Genomic DNA, 15,634 nt, shown 5'->3' with positions numbered 1-15,634 from the left:
TAAGAAAAACAATAAGCAAAAAACCCTGCAGATAGATAAAACTCAGTACAAAATCTTGATCAACATAATTGGGAGAAAAAACAATGAAAATGAGTAATATAAATTACTTTAGCTGTTACACTTTAACACTTTTATGGAAAAATACTTTGAAGAAAGTGCAAAATCACAGCAATGTCTGAAAAGATATTAAACATATTATTAGCTTAAAAATGTGTTTTGGGATAAGAAGCTTTTCAGATAACATTTCTACAATTTGTTACTAAACAAGCATCTGTACAAGAATCTGATTTCCCAAGAATATGTCAAAGTGCTTTATGTTAATAGTTGAGTGGGCACATCATTTTAATTCTGTTTGTTTCTGTTTCCTGTGACTCATATGCTTCCACTTTCTTAAAAGCATATTACATTTGGTGACTTACCAGATATATTTGATATCAGATACCTTAGCATTCGCCTTCTGTAATTGTGAATGTATGGCCTTTTAATAACACTTAGGTACCTCTTAAGGTATCCACCTCCTCTTACGGAGTTGAGACATTTGATTTTCAACAGTTTCTATGGCTACTGGCAGACTACACAGTGTTTTTCACCTTGGATGTAAAGTAAACTAGGGAGGAAGCTGTGGTTTCGCTAGGCAAGCACAGCACCTTGGAGGTGGGTTTAGTTTTTGTTTCCTGTAAGAATATTCATTAACTACAAGCCCTCTGGTTCTTATAATTAATGACTGTGCTCAGTACACAATTAATTCCTCCTATTGCGGAGGGAGTTTCATTATTAATGCTGTTGCTGTGAGTGTGTGATTTTTCTCCTGTGTCAGTGCCAGAATCTTTGTAGTAGGCTGGTAGGTCACAAAAAAACAGTTGACAGGCTAATTCTGTTAGGTCATGAGAACCAAATCTTGCTAAACAAATCTCATTCAGATGGTTATAGTCAATTACATATTGTTTCTATTTGACTTCTTTCTCATGCTGTCACTTCAGGGGGGAAAAATATTTCCTTCTCATGCTTAGCATTGGTAAGGTTGGGCCATACCAGATATGTAGGACAGGGTCTTTCTTTTAGTGGTTGAGTAGCAGCAATTATTTATATGATTAAAAAACATAATTGTTGTTGAGCTATGTAAGCATCCGTACTGGTAGATGATATATTAAATATCCACCTATTTATCTTTTTTAAATCAATAGAGAAAAGATAACTTGTGAATGATAAAAATTGGATTGTACACTGAGTTTTTTAATGAATAAAGCAAAAGGAAAAAAACAGTAATCCTGAAACTTGCAAACAGACAAGTTTCATACAATAATCCCGATTGGGACGCTCCCAGGAATCAAACTAACTGCATACCTAGAACATCCTTGCCCTACCCGAAACCTTTTTGCATGGTTAACATCAATTGATATGGTTTCTCTTTCTAGACGCTTTCCCTGGTCCCCTTAGATCGGATTTGTTGCAAGTGTCAAGTGGTCCCATTGTATCCTGTGTATAACACTATCATAACAATTACTCACTATACATAAATCTCTGTGGTAGGCAGAATAATACACACCCCTTTCCCCCAAGGTGTCCATATGCTAATTCCCTGTATCCATGAATATGTACCTTACATGGCAAAAGGGACTCAGCAAATGTGATTAAAGTTAAGCACCTTGAGATAGAGAGATTTTTCTGATTATCCAGGTAGGTCCAACGGAGTTACATAGTCAGAAAGATGCAGGGAGAACTCAACACAATGTAGCTGGCTTTAAAGATGGAGGATGATGAGTCAAGAAATGCAGTGGCTTCTAGAAGCTGGGAATGGGCCTCAGTTTACAGACATCAAGAAAACAGAGACCTCAGTCCTACAACTGCAAGAAAATGAATTCTGCCAGCATCTTGGATTAGCAGGAAATGGATTATCCTGTAGATCCTCCAGAAAGAAACATAGCCTGCTTTTAAGCCCACTGTTTGAAGAGCACAAAATTCAGGCAAAGCCTATTCACATATATAAATTATTATTCTTTAATATTAATAATAGCTGGAATGTTTTAGGATATATTTAATAGATTTTACACCATAACCTAGAAAATTTGGGGAATAATGCACTTCAGATTTATCCTCAATGTCTCCATCAATAGTATTGAGACAACCATGCAACTAGCTATCTTGATCCCCTAACTGCATCTTTATTCTTGAAGTAGATAACACAATGGAAGTAAATTAATATGACTCACTTTAACTAAAAATGAATATGTTAGGCTATAGTTAGAGACATCATGTTTATCAACCAAATGGAATATTCAGTCAAAGACTTCAGTATATATAATAAAATGTAGATATTTCAAATTATTTCAGAATTTTAGTGAATTTATATCTCATTCAAAAAATATCTTTCTTAGGTTTCCATACCACCCAAACTAAAGCAAAGATCCCAAAGTGATGTAAGAAAAGAAAAATGAATCATTTGCTTTCTGTGTTACTGAATGAATATTTTATTTTATTTCATTTTTACCTTTTAGAAGAGATTGAAATTCTCTGCTTTTATCTTCGCTGACTTTTCCTTCTAGGGAGGAGTAAGTGTTCCTTACATCATTCACAGTCAAAGAAATATTGTCAATCTTCTTCTGCAGAAGAGTCAGTTTCATTGCCTGGTAGTTCACCTGATCAGTCATTTTTTGCATCACTTCTGCATATAGAAGAGAAAATTGAGACCATTAAAAAATATATTTTGACCCATAGTTGGTATCATACTGAATGGAGAAAAACTAAAACCCTTTCTTCTGTAATCTGGAGCACAACAAAGATGCTCACTTTCACCACTATTTTTCAACAAAGCACTAGAAGCTCTAGCTAGAGCTATCAGACAAGACAAAGGAATAAAGGGCATTCAAATTAGAAAGGAAGGGGTCAAATTATCCTTGTCTGCAGATGATATGACCTTATATTTGGAAAAACCTGAAGACTCCACCAAAAAACTATTAGAATAGATAAATGAATTCAGTAAAATTGCAGGATACAAAACCAACATACGAAACTCAGTAGCATTTTTATATGCCAGCAGTGAATAATCTGAGAAAGAAAAAAAGGTAATCTCATTTACAATAGCCACACACAAAGTTAAATACATAAGGATTCAATTAACCAAAGAAAGGGAAGGTCACTATAATGAAAACTATAAAACACTAATGAAAGAAATTGAAGGTATGCCATGTTCATGAATTGGAAGAATAAATATTGTTAAAATGTCCATACTATCCAAAGCAACCTACAGATTCAATGCAATCCCTATCAAAACACTAATGACATTCTTCACAGAAATACAAAAAATATCCTAAAATTTATATGGAACAACAAAAGACCCAGAATAACCAAAGCTTACCTAAGCAAAAAGAACAACTGAAGGAACAACTGGAGGAATCATACTACCTGACTTCAAATTACAACACAGAGCTGTAGTAACCAAAACAGTATGGTACTGGCATAAAAATAGACAAATAGACCAATGGAATAGAATAGAGAACCCAGAAACAAATCCATGTATCTACAGTGAGCTCATTTTCAACAAAGGTGCCAAAAACCAGGGAAAAGACAGTCTCTTTAATAAATGGTGCTGGGGAAATTGGATGTCCATATGCAGAATAATGACTCTAGACCTCTATCTCTTACTACGCACAAAAATCAAATAAAAAAGGATTAGCTCTTTAAGTCTAAGACCTCAAAACATGAAACTACTACAAGAAAACATTGGAGAAAGTCTCTAGGACATTGGTCTAGGCAAAAATTTCTTGAGTAATACCCCACAACCACAGACACTCAAAGCAAAAATGGACAGATGGGATCACATCAAGTTAAAAAGCTTCTGCACAGCAAAAAAAAAAAACAACCAACAAAGTCAAGACACAACCCACAGAATGAGAGAAAAATCTTTGCAAACCATCCATCTGACAAGGGACTAATAAAAAAATATAAAAGAAGGTCAAACAAGCCTATAGGAAAACATCTGATAATCCAATCAAAACAGGGCAAAAGATTTGAATATACATTTTTCAAAAGAAGACATACATATGGCAAACAGGCATATAAAAAGGTGCTTAACATAACTGATCATCAGAGAAACTCAAACCAAAACTACTGTGCGATATCATCTCACCTCAGTTAAAATGGCTTATATCCAAAAGACAGGAAATAACAAATGCTGGCAAGGATATGGAGAAAAGGGAACCCCCATACCCTGTTGGTAGGAATGTAAGTTAGTACAACCACTACGGAGAACAGTTTGGAGGTTCCTCAAAAACTAAAAATAGAGCTACCATATGATCTAGCAATCCCACTTCTATGTATACACACAAAAGAAAGGAAATCTGTATATCCAAGAAGTATCTGCACTCCCATGTATATTGCCAGCACTATTCACAATAGCCAAGATATGGAAGAAACATACATGACCATCAACAGATGAATGGATAAAGAAAATGTGGTATATATACACAATGGAGTATTATTCAGCCATAAAAAACAAAGCAACAACATGGATGGAACTGGAGATCGTTATGCTAAGGGAAGTAAGCCAGGAACAGAAAGACAAACATCGCATGTTCTCATGTATTTGTGGGATCTAAACATCAAAACAATTGAACTCAAGGAGATAGAGAGTACAAGGATGGTTATCAGAGGATGGGAAGGATAATGGCTGATTGGAGTGAGGTGGGGATGGTTCGCCTCCCAGGTTCAAGCGATTCCCCTGCCTCAGCCTTCCCAGTAGCTGGGACTACAGGTGCATGCCACCACGTGTGGCTAAATTTTTTTATTTGAGTAGAGACAGGGTTTCACCATGTTGGCCAGGATGTTCTTGATCTCCTGACCTCGTGATCCACCCAACTTGGCCTCCCAAAGTGTTGGGATTACAGGCGTGAGCCACCACACCCAGCCTAAAACCACTTAAATTTTTAATTAAAAATTAAATATATATATATTAAAAATATAAATAAAAATTTGTTTTTTATTTGGGTATAAAAAAATTGTTAGAGACTGAGACACAGTGGTTCACGGCTGTAGTCCCAGCACTTTGGGAGGCTGAGGCAGGTGGACTGCTTTGGCCCAGAGATTCAAGACTAGCCTGGGCAACATGGCTAAACCTCGTCTCTACAAAAAAAAAAAGAAAAAATTAACCAGGCATGGTGGCACGTGCCTGTATTCCCAGCTGCTTGGGCACTGAGGCAGGAGGATTGATTGGGCTCTGGAGATGGAGGCTACAGTGATGCGTGATCACTCCACTGCACTCCTGCCTGGGTGCAGACCCTGTCTCTAAAAAAAAAAATAAATAAATAATAAAAAAGAATAGCAAAAGAAAGAATGAATAAGATCTAGTATTTAATAGCACAATGTGGTGACTATAGTCAATAATAATTTAATTGTACATTTTAAAATAACGAAGAGAATATAATTGCGTTGTTTGTAACCGAAAGGATAAATGTTTGAGGGGATGGATACCTCATTCTCCATTATGTGATTATTACACATTGTGTACCTGTATCAAAACAATATATACACCTACTATGTACCCACAAAAATTGAAAGTTAAATATATATATATTTAAAAACACTTAATTTTTTATTTTTTATTTTTGAGACAGTCTCGCTCTGTCACCAGGCTGCAGTGCAGTGGCATGATCTTTGCTCACTGCAACCTCTGCCTCCCGGGTTCAAGCGATTCTCCTGCCTCAGTCTCCCAAGTAGCTAGGATTACAGGCACACACCACCACACTAGACTAATTTTTTTTTTTTTATTTTAGTAGAGACGGGGTTTCACCATATAGGCCAGGATGTTTTCGATCTTCTGACCTCGTGATCCACCCGCCTCAGCCTCCCAAATTGCTGGGATTATAGGCATGAGCCACTGTGCCCAGCTTAAAACCACTTAAATTTTTAATTAAAAATTAAATATATATATATTTAAAAATCACTTAAATTTCATGATAGGTTTGAAGGTAATTCAAATAAACTATATTTGCAGGAATACATTTGAAAATACAAGACTATATTCATTTAGGAAATGGCAACTTGAATGTTAAGACTAAGCGTAGAAATTTGTAAAGAGTAGTATAATAGCTTAGATTTCTAAAATGTTTTAACTTTTCCCAGAATTTTCAGTGTTTTAAAAAAAATTATTTCAAAGAGTTACTATTACACTCTCAAAAAGAAACAAAGGGGCAGAAAACCAAAATAACTTGCTCGCAGTTACAGAGCTGATGGCTCATCTTCTGCTTCCAAATTCAATACCTCACCATTAAAAATATGCAGCTATATATATGTATGTAGTTGTAGCTATGTTCTGAGAATTTTATTGTTTACTGAGGTATTCGTTAATCAAAGATAAAGAGACTTATAATTTAGTTTGAATCACTTTATATAGCAATAATACTGTCTATCCCTTCACACATGTATTGCAGTAATTCAAGAATATTATGGTCCTTTATAAAGATACTGAATTTCAATCCCTTAAAAAATTACAACACCATTGTTAAGGGATATTCAGCTGCATTCTTAAAGACAGCCCTTTAAGTCACATTTCTTAATTGAGTGCCTTGTTTTGTATGACTAGATCCATGCCAAACACAGTGAATAGATGTTTTTAGCAGTAACCAACCTTATGTTTGTAAGAGCTAAAGTTTAGCCTAAAAGAAACGGCAAAAACTGATTAGAAAGATGGAAAAATATGTGACAGGCCAACTTTGGATCAGCAGGAGGTTCTTGTTGATTCTTAGTCATAATCCCGTTTCTTAAGGATCAGTACCCATTAAGCAACCTCTTATTAATGAATTGAAGAGAGCCTTCTTAGATCCCTTAAAAGAATAAGTTGTTCCTTCCATGTCAAGGGTCTTCCATAATGGCACTCTTTGGAGAACAAAAGTTTGGTCTTATTTTGGAAACCTGTGGTTTCCTTACAACCTAGTATCACAGCATTTTTATTCCTTCTGTGTTTGCACACAAAACTTCTATAGTTATACATGGTCTTTTCAGTACCTATTATAGCTTATCCACAATTTCTCCCAACATCCAGCACCAGTAGAAAAGGACTGAGAAGTATGCTAATGTGTCACCATCAATCATTTGACAACTAAGAGATTTCTTGCTTGGAAGTTGTAATAAATAGCATTGACAATAATTGGGTCAGAGATGATAGTAATTACAATCTATGACCTGGGTCACCACAGCCTTGCTGCTGCTGCTGCTCAGCTACTCCTCTGCCAACAGCTGTATGACTTTCAGCCTGGTTGGTGTGTATCACACTTTGCTGTTCCTGGGCTAGAAGGAAGCAGAAAGAGAAGAGAGACAGTTAAGCACTGGGACAGCCTCATTTTTTCCAGTCCTGAACAATAATTTGGCTGACATTCATTTTCCCGTGTACTGAAGCATGATGGTCGGGGATGATTGTAGAGTAAGCTGCTCCGCCCCCAACCATAGGGCAATGCGACACCACATTGGAGTGGGAAATGCAGGACTCTAATTCTGCTTGGAAAAAAAATAAAATTATTCAGGCCTCCTTTCCGTGAAAATGGATGGTAGTTTGGAGGAGCTGTGTAAACTAGCAGATGTAAACTGCCTGCATAATTGAGGGGATTTTTAAATCCGCTGTGTTAAAAGCTATAGCATTCTTATAAGTGGACTGCCACAAAGGCTGATTGTTTAACAAGGCAATTCCCAACTGGTGTCTACTTGGAAAAAAGGGAGAGCTACAGGTTCCTTACTAAGATAAAAATAGCTATTTCATTAATAGTGCCACTTAAATGGATTGTTTCCAGATTTTGATAGTCTCAAACTGGACTAAAAATAAAAGTAAACTATTGCAGGCACATTTCAAGCAAATCAGCTGGTAAAGTCAGTGAAATTTCGTTAAATAGAAATTCTTTTAAAATAAATCTACTCTATTGAAGAATTTAACATGAATCAAGTAATATTTTAAATGGCAAGTAATATTTCCCATGAATCAAATAATATTTTAAATGGCAATATAGTTTTTCATTGGGGAAAACAATTTAGAGAAAAGATCTATTTAAAATATTGAGTACAGGCCAGGTGCGGTGGCTCACACCGGTAATCCCAGCACTTTGGGAGGCCGAGGCAGGCGGATCACTTGAGGTCGGAGCTCAAGACCAGCCTGGCCAAAATAGTGAAAGCCCGTCACTACTAAAAAAACAAAAATTAGTCAGATGTGGTGGCTCGGGTGCCTGTAATTCCAGCTACTTGGGAGGCTGAGGCAGGAGAGTCGATTGAACCCGGGAGGCGGAGGTTGCTGTGAGCCGAGATGGCACCACTGCACTCCAGCTGGGGGACAGAGCAGGACTCTGCCTATCAATCAATCAAGCAATCAATAATTAAAAATAAATAAAATATTGAGAACATCAAATAATATGGCTTTAATTTGCAGACTTCTAACAAACAAATTTATCCGTTAAAGTCTGCATGACAGACATGAGGAAACAAGTGTTGTGTTTAGCCGTGCTTCTTCCCAGGTGAGTTTATGAACCAATGAAACTCTGCATCTCTGGCACATGTTAATTATGCTCCCTAAGCCATATGTGGCTTTGACTATAATACTTAAGCTTCTCTACTCCACAGGAAGTATATTTGGCATTAATTTGGGTGAGTCTATATCGTTAGATTGAATTTTGCATTGTTTTTCTTCAGGGCATTGAGCTAAATTAATGAATTTCCATTCATGTCCAAGATTTTTGTTTTGATGCTGTTTCTTTTTGATTTTCGTTTCCTCCGCTGTATTCTATAAAGTCCTGTGTAATTGTTGACTCATCTGATGGACAAAAGCAATCTGCAGCTTGGGGAATAGTGTAATTATTTAAGGGATGGATTGGGTGGGGAAAAGTGTAAATCTTCTAAGACCTAGCAATAAGGTTATTATAGTGTAAGTTTAGATTAATTCATACAGATACAACCATTTAATCATTGCATAAATTTTTATCACGATTCCTCCTTAAATGGTGTACTAAGGCATTTTATTCTGGCAGCTTAAATGTAAATCCATCCAGGAGTATAACTAGAGAGTAAAGCAGTGGTTCTCAGACTGGGGTCCCTTAATCAGCAGTATGAGCAGCACCTGGAAACTTTTGGAGGTAGAACTTCTAGAGTCCCACCTTAGATCTATTAATTTAAATATGAATGTTAAGGATACTAACTTATAAATATTTATAGCAGTAAGAACAGGTGAATTTAACAGATGAACAATATCTTTTCATTTATTTGCTGCTTACCTTTTTGGCTAGATCATAGGAAAAAAAAGAGCTGGTGCATTTGAAGGTAGTACCATAACTCAGTAGGCTGTGGATACTTTGTTAGGAAGGGAAGCACAATTATAGTGAAAGCAAAGATAATATTGTTTTGTTGAATACAAACAAGATTACTATTCGAATTTCCTTTTCTATCATTAACTTTTATTATAACACATATTTCTTTACATCCCATTAGAATACTGATTTTTTTTTCCTCATGGATGGAAATCAGAAGTTCCTGTATACTTTGAAACATTAAGTGTCCATGTTCTTTCCACTCCCTCACCTGAGATTCTCATTCAGTAGCTCTATTTTGAGGAATGGGGCAGGTGCGTATTTAAAAAAAACAAACAAACAGAAAAAACAAAACTCTACAGGTGATTTCTATGTATGGCCATGGTTAGGAAGACTAATTTTGAACAAATTGCTAAGCTTTCTACTTCTAAGAGGTAAATTCATTGTTATAATGCAGAAAATACTAGATATATTAATACTAAAATTGCAATCCAGAAATCAATCTTCATAGACTTTTAAATAGCATTCCTGTTAATAACAAAGGCGTGTGTTGAAGACAGATTTAATAAAGTTTAAGAAATGAAAACCTTGAGTCTCACACAATTCCTTAAAGAGTAAGTGAAGTGGGATGGGGGTGGAAGGTACCTTTCACCGCTTCCTGATTTCCTCATGCAGATATTGCCATTCTTTCTATTGTTATAACACAAGATCCCTAAAGAGGCACTGTTAAGCATGGAAACATATGAAGAGTGTTTGTGCTGCCTTCACAGCAATCAAATCTACAGCCCAATGACAATTTTAGAATGTCTCAGAAATAAAATCACTTTCCACTCAAAAGCCAGACTGTTGCTCCTTACTCCCATCTAGCAACATTGCACATTCCCCAACTCCATGATTGTGTTTTGCCAGTATGTAGCAATGTGGTCGGCCAATTGTTAAAATATTGAAATATAATAAAGCCACAACTGTTGGCAAATATATAATGCTGAAGTCCAATAACTGACAAGCTGAGTTATACAAATTATAATATTAACTAATTACAAGTTAATCATGGATACATGATAAAGGATGTATTTTGTAGGATATGTGATGAATGGAATTCCTACTGTGGCAACATCTGAAAACTATTTTTCAGAATTAGCATTTTGTTGGACTGATGTCAGGCAGTGCATAGATTTTGTGAAACAGTCAGTGTTTTAGTAGAATGAACAGTTCATCATTGCTTATGATTTATGTATTTGCTACAACTTCCGGATAGTTTGATGCTCAATTTACTTTACTTATTAGCATGTGCTAATTGTTCTAAATGCATAGTTATTTGATAATTATGGTCCAGAAGTTTATAGTAAATTATTAAAGACACTGAAAAAGAAACAAAAGTTTAACCAAATTTTAAAAGCATTTGTTTCAGGTATCTTGAGTATGAATTTTTTGAATCTGAGAATAAAACAAAAATTGTATCACTTAGGAACCTAGTCGTAAATTAGGTAATGATACTCTGCAAACTCAGTTAGTCTGGAACATCTTTTAATATGTACAACATCTAAATAATACCAAATAATTATAAAAAATAAATTCAATATAAAATAAATAAGTTACATTTCTGGAATGAAAATCAACTTGATTTTCAATATTGGTAGATTATTTTTTCTTGCTAGGTAAATGTTGGATTCAAACAATCCTACAAATTTGTATAATATAGAAATAAAATTATTAGACTCATTTTTCATCATAATGGCATTCACCCACTATGTTAAAGATCGTTTGCAACCATGAATCATGAAGAAGAAAATATTAAAAAATGTTATGAAATTAGTCTCACAAAATAAGTATTCCTAATAATAAAAATGTTCAATGAAATCAATTGAAGTAAAAAACTTAAAAAATACTTTATCAGATAATGTTAATAAAATGCCCATAAAATAATAAAATATTTAGAAAAAATCAGAATTTTAAATTATTTCTTTTTTAAAATAATAAGAGCATTTAAAAATAATAGAGCATTTTAGAAAAGAAAAGTATTACAGAACTTACCTAATATAATAATTCTGATCTAGGAATATAATTGCAAATGAGTTTTATGATACTGCTTTTTGTAAGACAACTTCTCAGAAAACTTAAAAGTCAACTTAATAAAATTTAAAAGTATTTATTAATGAAACTTGAACTCTTTCATATACAAGTATTTTCATAATTTTCCTAAAATGTAAAAATCAAGAATTTTAAAGCAGTTAATTTTTTTAAATCTCAGTAAATTAGAAGGAAAAACATCTTTAATACTACATTAGTAGTGTAGTAATACATATGAACACTTGAGAAAGGAATTTTCCACAAAATTTGTGTATGTGAAAATTTAATTTTTTACATAGGTGAAGCCTGTGCAATAATAGTGAAAAAGTAAACCAGGAGTTCCAGGCAAAGTTTTAGGTAGACTTCTGTTTTTTAAAAATTTTGGCACTATAAGCTACTGTATTCAAATATTTCTGACTGAAAGTATAATGTGTTATCAAGTAAACACTTGAAATCTTTTCTAGATGAATTTCATATTTACTGCTATATATCAAATAAAGAAGAGACAATAAAAGTAGACGAGAGGGAGAGAGAAAGATGGAAAGAGAGATGGAAAGCAAGAGCACATGCTAAAAATTAAAATAATAAAAATTGGAAGGATATTTGGACTTCAAAGATAGCCTGTGATGTTATAGCTAAAAAGGCATTTTGTAAATTATATCAAGCCCTATGAATTCACTTTCATATAAATTGTGAAATTTAACATTTGGAAAATAGACTTTTTAAAAAAATAACTGATTTTCAGAGATGATACTCTAACAGAAATGCCAATCCTTTTTCAGCTTTACAAGAAAAGAAAATTCCCCTTATTAAACTGGAGATAGTTAAAAAACTGATCAAAGATAGTATAGATATAAAAATTTCATGTATTCTATAAATATACATTTGAAACGTATATATTCTATTTTAAATGAATATATATTAATTGAAATATATAGATGTATATATACTATTTGAAACAAAAATTAGTAAAAGGCCAATTATATAAGAAAAAGATTTTCTAATAAATTGTTTGAAAATAAAATTTATATGACAAAACTAAAAAAATGCAATAAATATTCCTTGATTTATGCTGCCAGATGAATTTGGCCTAATGACCTTAACAAAGCTCTATAAACTAAATAGGATAATTAGATAATAATTTTCATGATTTAGTTAATAATAAAGACAGTAAACATTCAAAAATACACACAGTATTTAAGTGCTGATAAAAATCGAATGCAATCACTTTTTATTCAGGAAAGCCCAATAGATAATTCAGCAGGAGGATAATTTAACTGATGTTAATAAAATTACAAACTTATTGAGACCTCGTGTCACCCAGTGACTCTAAATCTGATGGGTAAGTCATTAAAGGAGGTTGAGAGGGTTCCCTATATTAAATTACCTCTCTGACAAGGACATCATTTAGCTGGTATCATCCATGGCAAAAGAAAGACGACACCAATGTAATTTGTAGAAATCAATAAATTGCTTAGAAATTATTAGAATGATATGGGTGATTTTTGGTATGATGTATATTACTTGGTCTGTAGTTTTAGACTGTATTATAGACAATGCTCTAATTTAAGAAAATAAAAAGTAATGCATTCTTAATTTTTGATTTATATACAATATTGACTGTGGCTGCTGCCCCTTCCCACCAATCATCATAATCAAGAGGCAGATTGGTTTGGGTGCTCGTGATCCCAAAGTGGAGAGACCTCAATACAAATCACAAAAGCATTTTACACAGGATTTATTTCCAGGGGTTCGAAATACTTTGGTAAAGCTTTATTATAAATAGCGACATGTTATTTTAAGTTGCATTTTATAATGGAATTTTAATCAGGTCTCTTAATTTTACTTCTTACAAAGTATTACATGCTGCATATTTAATACGAAGATTATAACAGTGTTTTACTTAACATCCTTCAAAGACTGGGGAAACAAGGACAAGGGCTCTCTCTGTCTCTTTCACACATACACACACGCACACACACACACACACACGGATGTGTGGGGGGATTTTAACTCTTCTAGGATCCTATTTGAGACTTCAGTAGGAGCATGTCATCAAGATATAGTTCCCTCTGTGCTACCCAGTCTAGGAAAGATCGTGAATGTTCAAGAAGTAAAAATTTACCTAGGTGAGAGGTAAAGTGTCAAGAATAGAAAGGAAGCAAATGAAGAGCATCAAAGTTTAATTTTCTATTGACCTGAGGGTCAAAAGAATTTGAGACATATATCATTCATGTGATCTTGGAAAATGTTATTACATTAAAAAAGGGAATAGACAGTGATATGCGGGAGATGATCAATAGATTGAAAATAGTAACCAAAAACATAAGAAAAAACTTTAAAATCAGTGAGAAGAAGGAGAGGAGAGAGTAAATTGAAAAGCTGTCAGAAAGAAAAAAAACAAGCAATTGAAAAAGATAAAAAATAAACATACATAGAAGTATCAAGTGAAAATCTAGTTTTCCTGCACACTAAAATTTGATGATTCATTCCTCAGTGTATGAAAATAATATATATAAAATGAGAAAAATTAAGCTTTTTTCATATTTTATAGTTTCAACATCACTAATTTGAAAGAAAATGTGATTAAATTTTTTAGTATTAAATGTCAAAAATTAATGTAATTGCATGTGGGCACATGCATGTTCATAAAGCTTCCCATTTGCTTTTAGCAGCATTGTTAAATTTATTGTTTTTTTTTTTTTCAGAATCTAAGTGAGAAAACTGTACTCCTGAATAAAAGAAACAACTATTAAGCATCACACAAAGATCCTTGAGATCCAGTTGTCACATGAATCTCTTTGCTCCGGAATTCATTGGATGGAGTCCCTGCCAAGGCTGTTGAAAACTTGAAATGCCTGTTTTACAAATTCAATAGTTTATGTTATCTTTCCCTACCTTTGTTTGTTGACTGGAGTTCAGTACTTGCATTCATCCCAATTTATTACACGGGATTTAACCAGCCACAGCAAAGAGCTGATAGGATCTCTGACAGTGGAGTCAGTTACTCTCTTGTGATAAAGAGCCTCGTTGATTGATGCTCTTTTGTTTTTTCATTTAGCAATCTTTCTGTCTCCCCAAATGTATTCTCTACCACAAGGACTGCCACAGATTCTAGGTTTTCCAAGCAATCTGTCTTTCGCTTGAGCACAGACCTTTGCTTTGTTCCATACAGGACAGATTTCTAAGTTTCTTTTTCTTGTTCCCTTCTAAGCGACAGGTACAGGGACAGAAGGACATTTATTTCAGTCAACTAAATTTTTAAAGATGTTTGTGCATTTCAGATTTTTTTAAATGCAATATATTTTTTAAGTTGGATTCCTTTTTGCTTTTCTCCCAGGACAGTTACTCTCTTTTTTTCCCCTTGCAATGGAAGCCCTGACCTTGACAGATCAAGGACTTAGAAAAGCAAGGTCAGCAAGTGTCTACAGTAGGAGCAACAGCTTCCTTATTAGACGCTTTTTTTTTTAATTAGATGGATTTTATTTGCAAGTTTTTTTTGTTTTCCTTCCAGGCCTTTGAGCCATATGGAGGATGTCATTAATGGCAACTCAGTAATGAGGATGTTTGCTCTCTCTCACTCAGAACCAGAAAACCTTCCTGTGTGGCTTGAGGAGACAGATTTCCAGCTGATCCCTCAATATCAAGTGAAAACTTGCATGGTGAATGTTCGGTGTACATACTAAGCTTTACTGAGATTTACTAGGTAAATTGAAGTAGGCAGTTTGGTGCAACAACCACTTATGGTACACAGTGTTCTTCACTAAATGCATCATAATTTTATTGTGAAAGATGCTTAGAGGAGGTAATGTTCTTTCTCAAAGAAGAAAGCATTTGCTACTGCTGGGAAGAACTAGATATGCAAAACTACAGGGAATGCATTTTAAAATACTCCTGCTGGAGGAGCCCCATATTCAAATGTTAGTTACAGTAGCTCTTATATAATTTATTGCATGATTTCACAGCATTTGTAAAACCAAATATTTTTTATATATTCATAACATAAGGTAGGGGCCAGTTTATTTCAGCACTTGTACATGCTCACATTTTGTCAGCATTCATAATATCTGCAGTACAAAACAGAATGTTATAAGATACCTTTTTCCTATAAGGGATCTGATGATTAAAGCCACTGGATTTTTAAAAACAGATTTGCAAACAAGTTTTCTTCATCCTCTGTAATCTAACACTATTTGTATTTAAATCATTGCCCTTTGTGTCATTAAAGCAAGTCACACTTTCCTTGTTCCACTTCAGAATATTTTAGAGACATCTACTGGAAAAGAGCA

At 34.1% G+C, this 15,634-nt stretch overlaps 1 protein-coding gene across 1 annotated transcript in view; it reads right to left on the bottom strand.

The window, feature by feature from the left end:
* Positions 1-15,634, bottom strand: part of MMRN1 (multimerin 1) — a 59,706-nt gene that overhangs the window by 24,235 nt on the left and 19,837 nt on the right. Inside the window, exons 4-5 of the mRNA XM_019024933.4 lie at positions 7,177-7,281; positions 2,489-2,662 (exon numbers count right to left, since the gene is read on the bottom strand). Coding sequence (XP_018880478.2) covers positions 2,489-2,662; positions 7,177-7,281 — 279 coding nt within the window. The remainder of the gene's footprint in view (positions 1-2,488; positions 2,663-7,176; positions 7,282-15,634) is intronic.

This window comes from Gorilla gorilla, chromosome 3 (genome assembly GCF_029281585.2).
Source record: "Gorilla gorilla gorilla isolate KB3781 chromosome 3, NHGRI_mGorGor1-v2.1_pri, whole genome shotgun sequence".
NCBI classification, from domain to species: Eukaryota; Metazoa; Chordata; class Mammalia; order Primates; family Hominidae; genus Gorilla; species Gorilla gorilla.
This window is presented reverse-complemented; position numbering and strand designations above follow the sequence as displayed.